This window comes from Lynx rufus, unplaced genomic scaffold (genome assembly GCF_022079265.1).
Source record: "Lynx rufus isolate CCGP_SWC_20201006 ecotype Redwood Valley unplaced genomic scaffold, mLynRuf1.p SCAF_7, whole genome shotgun sequence".
Classification (NCBI taxonomy): Eukaryota; Metazoa; Chordata; class Mammalia; order Carnivora; family Felidae; genus Lynx; species Lynx rufus.
Genome location: NW_025814889.1, coordinates 22,784,079 through 22,804,824, shown reverse-complemented (window position 1 = coordinate 22,804,824; position 20,746 = coordinate 22,784,079). Strand labels below are relative to the sequence as shown.

At 36.1% G+C, this 20,746-nt stretch overlaps 1 protein-coding gene across 1 annotated transcript in view; it reads left to right on the top strand.

Moving 5' to 3' along the window:
• ARHGAP21 (Rho GTPase activating protein 21) overlaps positions 1-20,746 on the top strand; it is a 135,468-nt gene that overhangs the window by 73,981 nt on the left and 40,741 nt on the right. Inside the window, 3 exon segments of the mRNA XM_047065806.1 lie at positions 8,545-8,637; positions 10,618-10,696; positions 13,201-13,255. Of these exon segments, the coding sequence (XP_046921762.1) occupies positions 8,545-8,637; positions 10,618-10,696; positions 13,201-13,255 (227 nt within the window).

The following is a 20,746-nucleotide window of genomic DNA, read 5'->3' as shown; positions in this document are numbered from 1 at the left end:
TGCTGTCATTTCTATGTCATGCCATACTGCTTTTCATTAATGTTAAGTAGGCATTTGGGACAATGAATGTAGAAGACAAGGTTGTGTTTGTTGTCCATTTATATTATCCACACCTTGGAGAGTATTACATAGTTTGGAGAACTATGGGAGGGTTTTGTTATCTTTCCTTAAGAAAAAGTAGAGTTCCTATTTGTTGGTGATGTATGCTGAAGTATTTGAAGTATTTCTTGATGAATTGGCATGATATCTGGGATTTGCTTTAAAATACTTTAGGGGAAAAAAGTAAGCAGGAGTGAAACAAGACTGGCAGGGTTTTTGCAGCTATTTAAGTCATGTTCATGGGGGTTTATTCTACTGTTTTGTCTATGCTGGACATTTTCTGCAGTGAAAAGTAAACAAAAATAATCAGATGGGTGTGGGTTGAAAGAAAGTGTATCATGATTAAGTAGAATGTGGTCTGCTTTTTCATATTTAACAGATTTTATTTCATTATGTTTCACCTGATACTACTTGAAGATGAGGTTGAGTAGAGAATACGTGTTTGCTTATAATAGATATAATTTGACTGAGCCCCAGCAGGCAACATTTTACAATGTCCAGAGGTTATTGGAATTTGAGGTTTGAAGCTCATAATTGTTGGAGCTGCAGATTGGAGGCTTGGGAGATACAGTTTTAAAGTACTAGCCATCACTCTGGAAATGAGAGCACCTTTAGTAGAAATTTGGGAATACCTAGATTTAATAAAATGGCATATATTTATTTTTTTTAATTAGTGCTTCTGCCATAACCAAAGGAAATGGAGTACCCAATAACCTGCCATATCAGTCTTCTTAAATTGGCTGCTGCTTCATAATGATATATATGGATTTTTGCTTGTTAGACAATGTGTTTCTGTTAGGCTCTTAGGGTAATCTTGTATGCCATCAGCAAACCAGACCCCCAAAATAAAGATTAGAAGCCTGTTTTTAGCATTTAAAAATGGTTATGAAATATTTCAGGCAAACAGAAAATATAGGGGAAAAAATGTGGCTTCCAAATGCTTGCCACCTGTATTTGTCGTATTACCGTCTCACATCCTTCCCCCTAATTCTAGCTCCCCCTTCCCTAATCGCCCCCCCCAAGATATAAATGATTATAAGTATGGTTAAGGTGTTTTATATTACTCCTTCCCTATTCTCTTTCCTCAGAGGTAATCACTAGCCTGAATTTGGTGTTTATTTCCCCCCGTTTGTTTTCTGCCTTAAAGTAGATTTCATAATTCCTAACTTTTGCTCACTAAATTCTTCTGCGTAACCTTTTTTTCCTCCCCTGTGGCAATCTATTACCCATCCAAAAGACGCTGAGCTCATTTTTCATTATTTAGATTTAACTCTGGTATCTATTTCAATCTACATTGTGGTTTCACTTATTTTTGGTCTGAAAACTAAATATCAATTTCAGTAAGCTATTTAATTGATTTTCCTTAAATAATTAATGCCTGGAGCTTTAATGTTCCATTATGTGATGTATCTCCACCTTTGTGGGAGTATACTTCTTCCAAGGCTTGTATAACTTTCCTATGAAGCACAGTTTAAGTTCAACGGTTTTCTCTTGTGTAGAGATTTTTTTTTTTACAACAAAGAAATAAATTAAAAGAATACTTAAAAAAATTAACTCTCATTATAAATGAGAAGATTGGTTCCATTTTTTAAAAAATTGTTCAGCAGCAACCTTGAGAACTCAGAGAGAAGGAAGAATTTGAAAAGCTTAATCTCAGTGGTAGCCATTATTTTCTATTGCTTTGTTTTTGTTTAAAACATGGATGGTATTTCTTTGTGTAAAGTATAGGGGCGCCTGGGTGGCTCAGTCGGTTAAGCGTCTGACTTTGACTCAGGCCATGATCTCACAGTCCGTAAGTTCGAGCCCCACATCAGGCTCTGTGCTGACAGCTCAGAACCTGGAGCCTGCTTTGGATTCTGTGTCTCCCTCTCTCTCTGCTCTTCTCCAGCTCATGCTCTGTCTCTCTGTGTCTCAAAAATAAATAGCAACTTTTTTTCTAAAAAAAGTATATATATTTTTTCACTCTGTTAAGAAATATTTTTCTCTTGTCCCCAGAACTACAGGATTCCCTGACTTATACCTGTTACTCTGTGGATATTCATTACAGGGTCCTTTTTGTAAGTGGCATACTTCAAAACTGTCACTTCTTAAAATAATCTATTTGCTTTAATCTGTTTGCTTCTATTCTAAGTTTAGATTTTGAAATAATTTACATGTTGCAAGTGATTTTGATTTTAGCATTCTCTAAAGAAGAAAGTTATTATAGGTTTAAATAATCTTTTTTAATGTTTATTTCTGAGAGAGAGAGAGAGAGAGAGAGAGAGAGAGAGTACACGAGTGGGGAAGGGACAGAGAGAGAGGGAGAGAGAGAATCTGAAGCAGGCTCTGCTCTGTCAGCACAGAGACCGATATGGGGCTCAATCTCACGAACCATGAGATCGTGAGACACTAACCGACTGAGCCACCCAGGCGCCCCTAAATAATCTTTCTTAACCGACAAAGCCCACTGGCCTAGAGATGTAGCACACTGGTTTCAACACCAGTCTTTTTTGAAAACAGGTGTGTAGTTCATGTCAGTTACTGGAGACTTTTTAGTGCAATCCCTTAATTTTTTTCGACCTTCTTTTCGTTAGCGTTCTGTAGTGTTTGGCTTATATTCCTCAACTTTCCCATAATCTGGCAGTTACATTTGTAGAGATACTCTTTCAACCAGGATTTAATTAAGTACTTTCAGAGTGACAGGCCCCCTGGCTCATTTATCCCTGATCTGTATGTAAACCTTCTGGACGTTTATTATCAGTCTAGCAGAGTAATAACATTTATTAAATACCTACTTGTATTAGACATTATATAAGCATTTTAATGGATTATCTCTTTTAATCCTCATAACAGGCTTGTCAGGTGGGGATATGTTACCATCATCCTCATTGTTCAGATGAGTTAACTGGATCACAAATAAGTCATTTGTCTCCAATCACAGGGAGGTGAGGTTGCCAGATAAAATACAGGATGCCCAATTAAATTGAATTTCTGAGAGACAACTAACACTTGTATAATTTGATACCCCCCTCCCTGGAAAATAAATGGCAGAGCTAGGATTTTAAACCACATGATCTGCCTAAAAGGTCCAAGCTGTTAGCTACTGCCATATACGGGCTATGGAGAATAAAAATCACATCTACCTGGATATTCATCCAGTATTTGGAAGGCAATCACTACCTACACTTTCTTTCTTTCCTTCCTTCCTTCCTTCCTTCCTTCCTTCCTTCCTTCCTTCCTTCCTTCCTTCCTTCCTTCCTTTTTACTCATTATTTTTCAGTATTTAGTATAATGTAAAAATATGTGCTTTTTCCCCCTGATTTCAAAGTCTAATATTCAAGTAAATTCATATATGTGTTTATATCTTCTTGTTTAAGTCTTTATTAACTGTATATTAAATAACATAGCCATTGTCATTTAGCCATTTAGATTATTCAAATTCTTGTCTTTTTACTTCCTTTTCTTAGATACAGAAAGATTTAATTACATGTGTGTGCTAAAAAGATACATTTTCTTTTCTTTTCTTTTCTTTTTTGATAAGATCAAGGAAATGACACTTGAATAAGGTATTTAACATGGGGCGCCTGGGTGGCTCAGTCGGTTGAGCGTCCGACTTCGATTCAGGTCATGAACATGCAGTTCGTCAGTTCAAGCCCCGCGTCGGGCTCTGTGCTGATAGCTCAGAGCCTGGAGCCTGCTTCGGATTCTGTGCCTCCCTCTCTCTCTGCCCCTCCACCGCTTACACTCTGTCTCTCAAAAATAAAGATAAAAAAACCTTTTTTAAAAAGGTATTTAGGGGCGCCTGGGTGGCGCAGTCGGTTAAGCGTCCGACTTCAGCCAGGTCACGATCTCGCGGTCCGTGAGTTCGAGCCCCGCGTCAGGCTCTGGGCTGATGGCTCAGAGCCTGGAGCCTGTTTCCGATTCTGTGTCTCCCTCTCTCTCTGCCCCTCCCCCGTTCATGCTGTGTCTCTCTCTGTCCCAAAAATAAATAATAAACGTTGAGAAAAAAAAAAAAAATTAAAAAGGTATTTAACAGTTCTTTGAAGCATGTCCTATGTGTTCTTTAAAAAAAATGAGAAAGTATAAAACACAGATGTAGAATTAAAAGAGGCTTTTCACTAAGAATTGCCAGGGAGGCTATCTGGCCCTGCCAGATGATAATACAGAGAAGTAAGAAATCATTTTTCCTTATGGATTACCACAACTCAGGATCAGACTTTTAGTTTTGCACATCTGGAAATTGACTTAAAAAACTAAAGACACAGAGTGCCTGGCTGGCTCAGTCAGTAGAGCACGTGACTCTTGGTCTCAGGGTTGTGAGTTCAAGCTGCACGTTGGGCGTGGAGGCTACTTAAACACAAAAACACAAACAAACAAACAAACAAAAAATGAAAAACAAAACAGAAAAAACCAGGGACACAAAAGATTGAGTAAACACACATTTTAAATCTGATATTTTTCATTTCCAGTTTCAGTAGGATATATTAAAGAGAAGATGGTTTTCAAAATTATTTTTTCTTTTAAAAAATTCTTTAAAATTTTTCATTGAAGTATAGCTGACAGAATATATTAGTTTCAGGTGTACAATATAGTGATTTGACGTTTATATATATTACGAAATGCTTGCTATGTAAGTGTGGTTACCATCTGTCACCACACAAAGTTATTACAATATTATTGACTATATTATCTATGCTGTACTTTTCATCCCATGACTTACTTATTTTATAATTGGAGGTTTCTACCTTTTAATCCTCTTCACCTATTTCACCTGCCCACCAACCTCCCTCCCTTCTGGCAACCACCAGTTTATTCTCTGAATTTGAGTCTGTTTTGGTTTTTTGTTTGTTTTTTTTCAGATTCCACATAGAAATGAAACCATATGGTATTTGTCGTTCTCTGTCCATCTTATAAAAAGAAGGCACTCTTAAAATTAATGAGCCAAGTGTTTAATTCAAGACTTAGAGTCAAGGAACATGGAATTTGAAAAGAAGTATGTTTTGTAGTGAAACCTGTCTGTAATTAAGGGATATCAATTTTCTATTGTCCAGAAGGAATCGGATAATATCTAGGTAGCAATAGTAAGTCAGATTTTAGAGAAAATTCAGAAAGGAAAGTGACAACAAGAATCAAAAGTGTAATTCTCAGCAGATGTAATAGTTTCTGCTATAATATTGGCCCCTATTTTATTCAGTCTTTTCCACCTTCATATGTTTTCAGGCACAGTGTATTGAAAGATTTGTCAATGACAGAGTGTCTCTGGATTTGTAATGACAATCACTGCAAAGTTAATATTTCTTTTTTTTTTTTTCAACGTTTATTTATTTTTGGGACAGAGAGAGACACAGCATGAACGGGGGAGGGGCAGAGAGAGAGGGAGACACAGAATCGGAAACAGGCTCCAGGCTCCGAGCCATCAGCCCAGAGCCTGACGCGGGGCTCGAACTCACGGACCGCGAGATCGTGACCTGGCTGAAGTTGGATGCTTAACCGACTGCACCACCCAGGCGCCCCAATATTTCTTTTATAGAAATTAAAACAAAATTATTTTGGACTACATCTGTTCTGTATATGTGAAATTTTCTATCGGGTTTACTACATTGCTATCCAGCTAACTTTTAATTTTTTAATAGAAATTATTAATGTCATTTACATTTTGTATTTTTAAATATAAGTAGGGTATAATCACCTTTCGGACATAGTGGACCAGAAAACATTAATGAGAAAAGTGTTTCTTCTCTTTTATTGTACAAATCTTTCCATGAAAGCAATGACTTGATTCAGTAAAACTTAGTTAAACCCTCAAATCTCTAGCTAAGAAAAAGTAGATGGTTTTCTTTCAATGCCAGCTCCTGTAAATGTTGAGTTGGCTACAGAGAGACCTAGACTGATTACGGACTTGATTGAAATTAAGTAATTGCATTTTAAGTGAGTGATACTGAAAAGAAACTTTTTTTCTATTCAAAGTCTTTATAAGCGGACTATCTACTTGTATTCAGTAAAGCTTGACAAATGAATAAATAGTTCAATTATTTTTGAAGCAGCAGGGAACACCATGTTTGGATTCAGACCTGAGTTCAAATCCCTACTCTGCCTCTTTATAAGTTACTTAGTCTGTTTCCTCTCAGGTACAACGACGATATTAGGATCATAATGCCCATCCTGAAGGCTTGTTATGAGAATCAAACTAAATAATAAATTTATTTATTCATTGAATAACTATTTATTGAATGCCAGTTCTGCACTAGGCATTGTTGTAGGTACTGTGGATATCAGAGAACATGATAAAAATCCCTGCTCTTCATTTTAGTGGGAGGGACAAACAGCCAAAAGGCAAGCAAATAAAAATGTAATTTTAAGTAGTGAGTGATAAGTTCCGTGAAGAAAAATAAAGCCTGACATCCACGGGAAGTTTCCCCCGGCTTTTTAGTATAATTTTCAACACACAGCAAAAACCTTGTCCATCTTGATTCAGCAACTAACATGTTGCTATATTTGCTTCATTTACCTCCTATCCACATGTGTGTCTGGGGGGTGTGGGTATCTTGGTTTATTTTTTCTCCCAACCCATTTGAAAATTAAGTTGCAGATATAATTATAGAGATATAATCATATAATCCTAACAATTAGTCCCTAACTACTTTAACAGATATCTCTTAAGAATTAGGACATTCTTCTTTATAGTAGGGATTGAACCAACACTAGTTCTTTTTTTCCTCCAAAGCCTCATGGAGAAAGCAGTCATCAGAAATGACAAAAGGGTTTATAATATTTTCATGTCATCTGAACATAGAAGGCTGTATAAAGTTTCTTTGGGAAGATATATGATATACAGTATATTTATAATTTTTTAAATTGGATAGTAGATTACTTTTCATGTTTTTAATTCTTAAAGACATAAAAATATGTCACTAGTTTTCATTTAAGCTCTTTGAAGAGTGGAAATGTACATTGGCTGAGGAATTACTCCATTTAGCCTTTGTGGAAACTCTTTAAGAATGTAAAAATATAGAATAATTATCTCTATTATAGAAGAAAAAGTTAATAGTTTGTTTAAGTAGAAGTGTTTACTTAATTGCAATTAGATTATCAAGTGGCAAAGCAAGGATTTGGATCCATATCTACTGGCTTCTAAAAACAAGCAATTTCCACTATACCCTGTTGCATTATAAGTGATTGACTTAGCCATTCATGACTTCAGAGGAATTCCTTCAGAGTAAATAGTTAAATATGTAAAGGAATCTACTGAGATATATTCCTTTATTAAGAATTTTTTGAGCCACCTTTGTGATACACCATGATGAAAATTTAGTTTTATATGGCAAGAAATGTAAACTTTTAATATTTGACACTCATCTTTTGCCTAGCATTGCAATTTAACATATATTACTATATTATTCCATGCATATATATGTGCTTCATTTTCTCAGTCAAGTTCTTTAAGAGTCAGGGCTGTGTCTTCTACTTCAGTGGTTCCCAAGCATGAGTGTGCATCACAATCATCTCAAGAGTTTCTGATTCAGTAGGTCTCGAATGGAGTCCCCAAATTTGCATTTGTGACGCATTCCCTGGTTATATCAATGCTGCTGGTCTGGGGACCACACTTTGAGAACCGCTGTCTACCTCTTCGCCTTACCTCCCACCACAGTCCTTGCCTTGGTGCTTATCACTTAGCTTAAATGCCCTCTCATCTGGGAATCTTCCCTTGATTTCTATTTTATTAAAACTGTAAATTGTTCTCAAATGTTAGTGTATACAAGAATCGCCTGGAAAACTCATTGACAAAGCAGATTTCTGATTGGACCCTGAAACATGGATTTTTAGCAAGCACTTTCAGTGTTAATGCAGGTGATCCATCGATAGATTGTGAAATATTGACTTACGGAGTTGATCATGCGCTTGTCATTGCTATGATTGTATATTTTATTTATTATTGTTTTCTATATTACAGTATCATTTTGTTTGTATGTCTGTCTCCCACCAGAGCCCCTGAAGGGAAAGGGCTGAGTCTTAGTAATCATTATAACTTAATGCTTAGCACAATGCAGTGTTAAAGAGCAGTAGAGTGCGTACTGCCTGTGAAATCTAGCTATGTGACCTGGGAGGATTTAATCTATCCTAGCCTCAGTTTCCTCTTTTATGCAGTAGTGGTAGCAACACTTAAGTGCTGTAGAAATTAGTTCTCAGGGCATGTATAGTCTTTAGTGTAGCAATTTACATACAGGATGTCCCTACTAAATGGAAACCATTACTATTGTGACGGTGGTTGTGTTCTAGAAGAAGTAAAATAAATGTTTGAATTAATGAAAACTCCTAAATTATGATTTTAGCATCCATATTCAGGATATGTGTTTCACGCTTCATTAAAAATCTTTGCTTCGTTGCCTAAAATACCATTTTCTCTTTTGGCATTTTAATAAAATATTGTGAGATAAAATCATGCCTTGGGCTTTTTTTCTCCTGCAGGAAAACCAAGAAACCGCTTGGAACCAATGGACACCATATTTGTTAAACAGGTTAAAGAAGGGGGACCTGCTTTTGAAGCTGGATTATGCACAGGTGCTAATATTTTTCTTTAAACAATACCTTGTAATTTCTTTTTTACTTCATTTCTTCCTTCTTCCATATTTCATTTTCCACATTTTTATCTCCGGTATGTTTTTTCCTATGTCTCTGCATCAGTTATTACTATTTTTGAAACCTGTTTAGCTGTGTGTTTCTTGATACCCAAACTGATGGGTTTGGACAGAAATAACTTAATATAAATTAGAAATTAGGAGCACTTTTGGTTACCACTTAGAGAATGGACTCTTGGGGGCCCTTTTAAAAGCACCTGTTTTGCATACATTTAATTTTGATGAGGATTACAAAAAAGCCAAATGATAAAGATGTTAATTGGCATAATTGAAATAATCTTGGAGATCCAAGATTTGGAAGTATCTTATCTGCCAGAAGTGAATTAACTAATTTGCACTGCAAAGAATAACCTAAGTCTGCGGTGGAAGGCAAGTCCTGCTTCATCCGTAGGTATCCGTTGATGCGGTCTGGTAACTGTTCTAAAATACTCTTGTGATCTGTGATTTCAGCAAGTCTTTTTTTTTTTTTAATTTTTTTTAATGTTTATTTTTGAGAGAGAGAGAGACAGTGCTTGAGCAGGGGAGAGGCAGAGAGAGAGGGAGACATAGAATCTGAAGCAGGCTCTGGACTCTGAGCTGTCAGCACAGAGCGTGACATGGGGCTTGAACCCATGAACCATGAGATCATGACCTGAGCTGAAGCCGGACACTCAACCAACTGAGCCACCCAGGTGCCCCTCTGTGATTTTAGTAAAAACTAAGAGATTTAGTGTAGGTTAATGCACACACTAAAGTAGTTACTCTTTTTGTTTTCAATATGAAATAATTTAAATGGAAATTAGTAAAAAACTATGTTTTACTGCCTTTTGAATAAAGTGTAGTCTTTTCAGCTATAAATAGTACAATCAGCGGATGTTGCCACTAAGATTTATTAGGATGCACTATTTATTGATTATCTCTTCTGTCATAGTTAAAGTAAGCCTAATCCTAATCTCATTAATGTGTTTAACATGTATATCAGTGTACATGTGGGATTCCATTACCCAGAATGTATCTCCTATCTTATCCTAAGCCTCACAAAGGCAGGAAGATATGGAGATGCTGTGAGAAGCACACAGAAAGTACATTTTTTTTCTATTTCCCATGTCTTTTCTCTCTCAGTCTTTTCCTTTCTGCTCCCCTGAATTCTTACTAGTAATCCAAATGTCCTTTTCTTTATTAAAATGAAGAACAAGTTAATATACAGAAAGCCAAAACCATGTGCACACCCATATTCAAGTTCCATAATATAGCACTAATAAAAAAAAACTAAATATGTTGGGAGGATACTACAAGGAAATGAGACTGAAAGTAGAGGATAGCAAGGTTATAAAAACCATCAACTGTCTAAGCGCACTGAACGATGCTTCTCTATCAGAGATGACAGGGTAAACAGAGAAAAAGCTAGGAGCTCTGCAACTCAGAAAACAAGTGATAGGGTTGTAAATAGTATAGCTAGAGCCACTTGGTGACTATACCTTTTGGCATTTCTAAGCTCATCATTGCCTGGGGCTCTTAAGACCTAGCTCTATTTCATCAGAAGTTGTATGTATTAAAATTTAGATTCATTTTTGTGAAAGATACTTTAAAAGATAATGAACAAGAATATGTTAAAAATAAGTACATTAAGAAATATTTCGAAAGTTGGGGCACCTGGGTGGCTCAGACGGTTAAGTATCCGACTTCAGCTCAGGTCATGATCTCATGGTTCGTGAGTTCAAGCCCCGTGTCGGGCTGTGTGCTGACAGCTCAGAACCTGGAGCCTGCTTCAAATACTGTGTCTCCCTCTTTCTCTGCCCCTCTCCCGATCACTCTCTGTCTCTCAAAAGTGAGTAAACATTAAAAAAAATATTTCAAAAGTATTCAGAAATGCCTTTTTAAGGAATTCCCCATGTGTTTTGTTTTTTTTTATTCCTCTCTGTAGGTGATCGAATTATAAAAGTCAATGGAGAAAGTGTTATTGGAAAGACCTATTCCCAAGTAATTGCTTTAATTCAGAACAGGTAAGATTCCTGAAATATGATTAATTTTGGCCAAAGATGGGTGTTTATAAATCAGCGGAGCAAGTACACTTAATACATTAATGTCTATATCCTACAATGGGATGTGGAGAAGCAGGACTTTTCCTTAAAGTGGATAACACATTTGAGAATTGCCAAGGTTGAACTACCTGATGGTGGCTTAACTTGGTGGCTTTGCTTTAGCAAATCTATCAGATTTGTGATTACAGTCCTTTAGAATCTGAAAGGAACAGAGTTTAGATTTAAATGAAATGACAATTAAATTTGTAATTTGTTTATAACAAAAATGTACATGAAAGCCAATGTAATTTATTTTAAAACCTCTTCCTTAGATATCTTTATATACCTTATTGAATCACATTCTTGGCTCCAATTTATTCATTTGTTTTAATAAAGACAGCAAGAAATTCTCTTTGAATCCATCTCTCACCTACGTTCTACAGAATGAGAGACTTTTGAATTCTAAAGGCAAATAAATATGTGTAGAGAGACTGTGAGATCTCAAAGATAACTTAGTCCTACTCTCTTCCTGTCTACCACACACCGAGAAAATTTTTCTTAATTATAAATAAATAAATAAATCGAAAGCCAAAGTGGTTACCAAATTGAATTCCTGTCAGATGCTACTGGCCATGACTGGAGTCCCCTTGTCCAGATCATCCCTATTATAATTAAATTGAAGTTCACTATTTTCTGAAGACTTTTATCAAAGTCCTCCAACCATGTCTAAAGCATTTCATGGTATAATCTAAGTTATTTACACTAATGCCCTAATGCATTGTCATTTTTGCAGTTAGATGATGTGATTGGGATTTATTGCTCTCCAAGTATTCTTCTTACTGTTTTACTATTTAATGAAATTCTTAGAGAAAGCAAATCTTAAATCTTGCGTCTGATGTTAGATTCTAGGTGTTCCTGACAGTGATCCCTATTTGATCTCAAGTATCAGAGAGAACAGGGGACTGGTGAAAAATTTAAAGCCACTTCAGAGGCAGTGGGGAGGTCACCCAAATTTTTATTCCCTTGAAATAATTTAGATCATTATATGTACACCAATGTATCTTATCAATTTGTAATTTAAGAATTTTTCGTGTATTTGGTAACATCTCTTCTTTAAAAATAGTATTTTTCCAAGTAACCACTACCTAATCTGTTACTCAAAATCCACATTAAGTTTTTTTTTGTTTTTTTGTTCCTGGTGCAGTTCGTCTCTCAGAATAATAACACTTTGGAATGACAGTCTTGATTTTTCAGCCAATAAAGCAATTTGAAAAATAGAGGAAAACTGTTTTTTTGATTATCTTATTTTCTTTTAAGAAATTGTGTTCCTTTTGTCTGCCGTTGGTAGCAAATGGATAATGCAGCACAAAGCCATTGAGATTCTGCAGTGTATTAATGTAAAAATGTATCCTTGCAGAAGAATTTATCTAAGCATCAGTATGTATTTTCTACCAGCTCTAAATACTGAAATACAAGTACCTACATATTTTATCAATAAAATTTATTTGAACCTCTGGTTCTTACAGTTTACTATTCTCAGCATTTATGAACCTCATAATAAGTTCAAATCGAACAAAAAGTGACACCAGTAAATTATTAGGTTTCGTTTTCTTTTTGTTGTTGTTGATTGTTTCTTCATCTCTTGATTGTATTGGGGGAAGAAAAAAATCTGTCTGATATTGTTAGGTTAGGTACTGAATCACTTGATGGAGATAGCCCACCATCCTTGCCTTTTCTAAATGTAATTCCAGGTCACAGGACTCAGTATAATTCACCCCTTTGTGCTTTTTTGAACCTAGAGAAACTTCTCTATCATTTTTAACAGGGCAGTTATAGTACCAAAATAAAGTGAGACTTTGAGCCGTTTCTCTAAAGCCTCTAAAATTAAGTCAGAGAAGAAAGCAAATAGTTAAGCACTATATAGTTTTTAGAAATGAGTCATTTTGATAGTTATGATGGTGAACTCTGATTTCCTTCACTTCTGAGGCCAAAAGGGAATATTTCAAAATTGAGATGTTTAATATTACTTAAAATGTTAAATTTGAGGGTTCTTTGGTTATTTTCATGTGACTATATTTTTAACTTGATAAATAGTGAAAATATGTGGTAAAAATTATAATTCTTTCTGTGACTTGAATTAAAATAATAAATAAATATATGCTGAAGAGCTTTGTTCCAGGAGTATTTAACATAAGTAATATACTTCATGTTCCTAAATTAGAAACACATTATAAAGAAGATTTACCTGGTTATAAATAGCTCTAACATATGGCAGGATGCCTTCTTCCGTTCATAATTAGCTTGTATATATAAAAGTGACTTCTTTTTTTAATGATTTGGGTTTGAAAAGTAAAGATTAAAAAAAAAAACAAAACCAAAAATTAAACTCGTAACCAAATTTAACAGATACTTCTGAGCTATTTTTTATGTCTTTTGTATACACTTGCCCCTCCCCTAAAATAATTTTTATATATATTCAATTTCAGTGATACAACATTGGAACTTAGTGTTATGCCAAAAGATGAAGACATTCTCCAAGTGGTAAGTTTTATTTATTTAAATCTGAATTGTTCAACAGTCTCAAACACTAGTAAAAATCCTTTAAAGATGGACTTTAAAGGTGGAGGTAGACAGAATGAAAGATTCTGGGGAAATTTAGCAGAGTCTGGGATTCTCTATATTTTACCAAAAAAACAAATAAACAAACAAAAAAAATTTTCAACAAAAAAAACCCGTCAGTTTTTACAATCAAGTGACATAAGAATGTTCTATTCATTTTGACAGTGAATTTCTGTTGTTGCCATTTGGAAGGAAATTCCTAAAGAGTTTGCCCTGGTGTTACAGCCTAGGTAGTCCTTTGACCAGAAGTCATAGTTCAGGGCATAGTATATATCCCCAGGAATTAGAATCTTTTTTTTTTTTTTTTTTTCTTATGAGAACAGAGATTTTGTGAAAGCCATTTCTTAATTTTTCAATATGTATGACTGTTTGTAAATTAACCTACCAAGCAATATTGGTAACAGTTCAATCCATTCCATTAGAAGGAAGGTTTGCAATGAATGAAGTCTACCCTGTGAAGGAAAAATGTCAGGGTCTTCAAGAGGAAATTATACTATATTGAAGTCTTTAGCATTTAGCCTAAATTTTCCCTCATTTTCAGAAAGAAAATAAGTTGAATAGAATCCTTAACTATTTTATTGAGTTTAAATATTGCTGAAAGTAAAAAGAAGCAAAACATACATAAATTTATAAACATATATAAATTTCATTCAAGAAAATACTAGTTTTCCTCAATTGACTTTGTAGTTTAGTAGAATAAAATAGCATCAGTAAAAGCTTTGAAGTAACACCCTCTAAACTTCAGTGACCACTGAAGTTTGTGTTTCTCCTTTTAGCAAATAATTGTGTGTGTGTGTGTTTTTTTTAATTCAAGTACAACAGGGAGCTCATGGAATCTTTGTGATGGGAATGGAAAGGGTAAAGTCATGTTTTTCATTTGTAAGGCATTAGTTTGAATTTAGTTTAAAATAAGTCCTAAGATCTTCTGTAAACATTTTTTTTTCTTTAAGAGAGAGAGAGTGAGAGAGCATGAGAGAGGGGCAGAGGGAGAAGGAGAGAGAGAATCTTACACAGGCTCCCCACTCAGCACAGAGCCAGACAGGGGGCTCAACCTCACAACCATAAGATTATGACCTAAGCTGAAATCAAGAGTTGGACCCTTAACCGACTGAGCCACCCCGGTGTCCCAAAATGTTTGTGTTTTTTTGTTTTTTTTTTTAACAGAAATGTGATTAAAGCTAGTCCTAGTGATTCAATTTATCCACTGACATGTAAAGTATAATTGACTAAAATCCATGGAGACCCATCTTATGTTTTCCAGGCATAGGCATGCGGATTGTATTTAGGAATGGCTTTTTAGCGATAACAGATCACCCTCCTCAGGTACATAATTCTTCTGGCGTTGTGAAGTCTCAACGAGGAAAGTGCACCTATCCAGGGTAGCTGTCCTAGGCAAGTAGAACTAGCTGTGGAGTACCCACCCTGGTATTTGAGCAGAGTAAGAGAGCCGCAGACATAACCACTGAAGGCAATGGGAGTCACCAGATTAGAAATAAATGAGGGACTCCAGGCTGATGTTCCTCCTACACAAGATGATGCACAGATGTGGAGGAGGCCTTCCCTTGAATCCTCCTTGGCAATTTGATGACTCAAAGATAGAAGGCATTTCCAAAACAGAACTGTTTTCTCATCTTCAGTGGACTCTTTCCTTGCCAAGGTGAAGGCACTGGGTTGGATGCTGTTTAGAACAGGTCTCGTTTCACAGAATGGCTGGAGTTGTACTGAATTCCTAGGGCAGGAATCAAGCACAGAATTACCGTCGCAGCCTGCTGTGTGGTTGATGAAGAGTATCAATGTGGAAGCGGCAGCGGTGGAGGGAATAATTTTCTAATTTCATGATCAGTGGAAAATTAGGTTAATTAGCCTGTCGTGTTATATTTTATTTAGGATATGTGTATTTAAAACAAAGGCAAAATACAGAGTATTACAAACACAGGGAAAAATTGGTGCACTTGAGTGGCGTGAGCACACGGATCTACAAAGCTCATTAGTAAAAGGTTGTGGTAAGGGGCGCCTGGGTGGCTCAGTCGAGTTGGTTAAGCCACCGACTTCGGCTCAGGTCGTGATCTCGCGGTCCGTGAGTTTGAGCCCCGCGTCGGGCTCTGTGCTGACAGCTCAGAGCCTGGAGCCTGTTTCAGATTCTGTGTCTCCCTCTCTCTGACCCTCCCCTGTTCATGCTCTGTCTCTGTCTCAAAAATAAATAAATGTTAAAAAAAAAAAAATTAAAGGTCGTGGTAAAATTGTAACAAAATTCATTTTTAAAAAGTTATTTGAATTATTTTAATCTTAAGAGATTAAAAGCACATGCCCTGAATGATAAAAGAAAACCACACTTTTAAACTCAGCCTTCATTCACATTTGAACGTACTGTAATTCATGAGAAAATCAAAGGAGTGTATGTAATTAATGCCTACTATGCATTGTTTCCTAAAGGATTTTAGAAGGTGGCACCTTCTTTTTCTGCATAAATGTTTTTAGCTGGGATATCTATGAGTGTCCTTTTTTAAAGCTATTGCAAAACACAAAGAGAATCTGGGATTAAAAAAAAAAACATATGTAGAAATTGTTATAACAGATTCTAGAGTTAAAATGTTCTGTAAAGGCCTTAAGTATTTATCTTGGTCTTAAGTCTGGTACCCAAAGTATATGCTTTAAAGACGTATTTGTCCCTCTTGAGGTTGAATATTCATTGTAAAGAAAAAGTAAACATGAACATTTTTACGACCATTGTAAAAATTACTCACCCAAGTGAAAGCTTCTCGTAGTTTGTATGTGTTTGCCTGGGTGACAGCAGGGCTGTGTGTCCATGGAATTTTCTTTTCTAAAGTGATATATGGACCAAATTGTTCTAGAGGCGCTCAGCTCATCTTGGCATAGAAGATTTAATTTGGTTTAAAATTTGACTCATGGAAGGATAGGTATGTAGTAATAAATTTCATAATTGCAGATGACCAGTCATATAATATTGAAAAACATGAAGTAAAACGAAGAATAATTCATTGTGTTCCTACTAGTGCCGTTAGTAGTGCTTCTGTACCCGCAGCCTCCTTTTCTAAACCAACATCTATTTTCTAGATGAGCAATATGAATAGTATTACATTCATTTTAGTCATTTTGACGTATTTTATAATGATAGTTTAGACTGTGATATCTTAGCTTCATATTCTTAAGGTATTATCACAAAATAAAAAACTCTTTCTGTTCCATTTTCAAAAAAACAAAACCAAAACCAGAAGGGTTGTTTCGTTACCCTCCCAAATGTCGGCCATGCATGAAGTCATCAAGTCACCTAAAAAGGGATTGCTACCTGAAGAGAACCCTTTCTTGAATGGGCTCTCGATAGGAGATCTCGACCTGACCATTCTTGTCAGTGGATGCATCGTGAGATTTTGTTAAGCGTTTGGCTTACTGGATTCCAAATTAAATTTTAAGTTGATTAGTCCTTATAGCTGTGGAGATTTGTGTGCATGTCTAGTGTTTGACCAGGGCACTCTGAGCCTGCTTTTGCTGTTGTACGTTAATAAACACAGTAAGGTTAAACAGCTTTTCTAGTAGACAGGGAAGGAAGCAACAGTGTTAGGTCTTGAACCCAGGTAGGTCTGAGACCAAAGCCTATTCTTTAAACTGAACCGCAGCCCTTTACTGCCAACAGGTGCAGATGAGGAGTTAAGGGGCTTAGCATAGTCCCATGGTCACTGTCAGTTTTAAATATTTATAATTCTAACATGCTTGTAAAGCCACAAATAATTTAGAAAGATATAAAGTTTTCATACCACCCCCTTCTTCCACACCCCACCTTGCCATGTTTGGCGTGTATTTTATTATACAGACAGACATGTAATTATTTTTTATTTTATCATAGGTAATATTATTAAATTAATAGATCAGCCTGTTAAAGGTGAAATGGTAGGCAGGAATTTCAATCTTACCGACTTAGTTATTCTGCAGGGGTTTTTTTGTGGGTTTTTGTTTGTTTGTTTTTATCATCTATTAGGCAATAAATATGGAATAGTAATAGTATTATAATGGTAATAGGTATGGTAATTGCGGTTTTGGTACAACTCTACTAAAACCGAACTGGAAGATTATTTTAGGATGAGTTACTATTAGATACTATACATAGAATCAAGATCCAGACTGTTAAAATTAAATTTTATTTAATATGCTCTCTGCAGTTCTGATTCCAGATGACGAATTCTGTGGGTCACCTTTCTTTCCTTACATTCCTCACCCCCCATCCCCTCTCTTTTTAAAGAACCTTTTGGATCTGTAGGCAGGGCTGCTGCTACTCTGTTTTCATTTGGAATGACTTTATTTTTAAAATATGAGCTTTTAAACTACTAAACTACTATAAGATATAAAAATTAACTACTAAGTAAAGGAAATCCAAGGAAGAATATTGAGTGGTATATAAAAGGGCTAAATGTAAAAAATGGGCTAGACTTTTTTTGTCATAGCCTGTTGAGTTCAATGGAGGAAAATTTAAGTGTTTTCTAATTCCATCAAAACATCTGCATATGTTGTGAGGTATCCATTTGGGCTTAAATCAAATGTAAAAATAAACATTACTAAGAGCCAAATAATGCAGTTCTTATGACATTGGTTTCAAAAATTGCTGGGCCGTGTCATTTCAGACAAACTTATTAATACACATGATGTTGACATTATTATAAAAGAATATAAATTGGCATCGTTACATATGAATGGCTTTGTTTACATGTATTTTGTGCTATTTAATGGGTGCCCGCTGACAATTCAGATTCCCAATATGTAGGAATGTATGTAGTTACAACACTCATGTCAGGTCATGATGTCTCAATGGAAGAGTTGGTACTTTTCAACCAAGCACTCGAGAAAAAGTATCCCACAGTCACAGCTGTGAGCAGGTTATAGAGTTTTTGGTTCTGTTCCCAGAAGGTAAAACCTTATCAGTGGGTTCCTGTTCACCTCGAGAGGTTGCATATTGTAATCCATCCCAGGTGATCCACCCAACGTTTGCTCCAGCCCTGATTAATCTTTCCTCCTTGAAAGAGTCTAAAGTGGTCCTTAGTAGGCAGCTTGTTTTCCAGAGGAATACTTAAAAGCATCATGGGAGAAGAGGATTCTTTAAAATGTGTATTGTCTATTCCTAATTTACTTCCCTAAACTTATTCTGGAGCTAATTTATGTTTGTAGCATAGCCCTGAGAGTAGCCGTAGAAGTGTGTTTCCCTAGAATAATTCCCGGGTATGTCCATGACCTACCTGGACACATACAAAGCCACAATGGTCGACGGCACTGCTGATTTGCCCGTGGATGTTAATGGAATGGCATTAGTCCCCAAACTTTATGAGAATGAGGAACTTTCAAGGAGACAGATAAACAAGCTTTTTAGTGTACATGAACTCTGAGACTGTGTAAGGAAATTCAGTAATTCTCTTGAGTGAATTCATATTTCACTCATCTCAATTATATCCGCTTCTATTATTAGTCTGTGTAGAATATGCTGTTTAGTTAGTCCACTGTTAATGTGTGGTCCGTGTGTATGTATGTGAGGACCCACTTTGCCATAATTTTACCCAGAAGTGGGGACCCATGAATGTAGGCTTTTTAGTATTGAGATTTGTTATTTGTGCTCTTAGATAGAGATAGTTGAAGTACGTCAAATATTTTTTTCAAGTTTTTAATAGTTCTTGTTATATATTTTTATTATTAAGATAATATTCCTCTCCAAAATTTGAATAAAGGAGGTATCCCTAAGTTATTAGTTCTAGAATAGTACTTCCCAGCAGAAATTCCAGTTGTATTAAAACCCCTTCAGGGGCGTCTGGGTGATTCAGTCAGTTAAGCATCTGACTTTATGCTCAGGTCATGATCTCGCAGCTCTTGTGGGTTCGAGCCCTGTGTCGGGCTCTGTGCTGACTGCTCAGAGCCTGGAGCCTGCTTCCGATTCTGTGTCTCCCTCTCTCGCTGTCCCTCCCCCACTTGCGCTCTGTCTCTGTCTCTCTCTCTCTCTCAAAAATAAACATTAAAAAAAATTTTTTTTAAACCTTCAAAAAATACGAGTGCTACAGCCGAATAAGCTTGTCATTTCCCCTTGAGTTTAATAATGTACATTAGGGGCGCCTGGGTGGCGCAGTCGGTTAAGCGTCCGACTTCAGCCAGGTCACGATCTCGCGGTCTGCGAGTTCGAGCCCCGCGTCGGGCTCTGGGCTGATGGCTCAGAGCCTGGAGCCTGTTTCCGATTCTGTGTCTCCCTCTCTCTCTGCCCCTCCCCCGTTCATGCTCTGTCTCTCTCTGTCCCAAAAATAAATAAACGTTGAAAAAAAAATTAAAAAAAAAAAAATAAATAAATAAATAATGTACATTAATGTGGTAGAGGTTTTGAGAAGGCAGGGAGCCTACCAATCAATCCTTCACTACATCATTGAGCATGGAGAATACTCTCCTCCCCCTCCCTTTCAGGTGATGCTTAATAAAATTGCACAAACACACTGTGGGAAATACTGTACCAGACTGTTCACTCATCCAGACGCAATTTTCCTGCCATGGAAAAATATTGGTGTGAATATAATCAGCATCGAAAAGATAGTCTTGTTATAGGCATATACCCATGTATATTTTGATTGACTGTCTTCATGCCTTAAAAATATTATGGCATGCATGTTTTCTTTTATCTACTCACTCAGCTTTTTCACCGCATTCTTGTTTATGTTCTATAATATTCATTATAAGTTTTAAAGAATTACTCTGGAAGTAATATTTTTATGTCTATTCAGTAATTATTTTCTTAACCTAGTAAAACAGGACAAAAGGTACAGTGTTGAAAGATCTTAATTTTTGAGCGAAACATATTTAATAAAACAGTCAGTTTTTCTTTCCAAGTCATAGTGTAAAGACAGCTCCCGTCCGCTGACAGCTTGTGGTCGTGCTCTGATTTACAGGGGAAGGAGGAGGTTGTACTATTTTAAATGCATAATAGAGCATTCGTTTCGTCATCTGGAAGCAGAGATGGAAGCAGCTCAGGGGAAATGAGAGACATCAATGTTGCTCTTGTGGAAGGGAAGCTTTGTGGCACAGTATCAGACAGCAGTGCAGATTGAAGACAATACCTGTCAGGAATGCATGTCACCAGATGTATTTTGCTCTCAGAAATGGTAGATGAATCAAATAAGAACCAGATAAAAGCCTGAGAAAAAGACGCTCAGAAGGATACTGAAGTTATTCTTTATGCTTCACTGCCCTTTACTTCTCTTGGTACCTTCCAGAGAAATCAGTATAGATGTATTTTTAGCTTGCTGTTTCCAGCATCAGTATGACAACATGATTCTGTCTTTATATCAGTAAGCAGCTTCTACTATGTTTTCCTATTTTCTGCTAGCTACAGTTTACAAAGGATGTCACAGCTCTGGTAAGAAATGCACAGAAGCCATT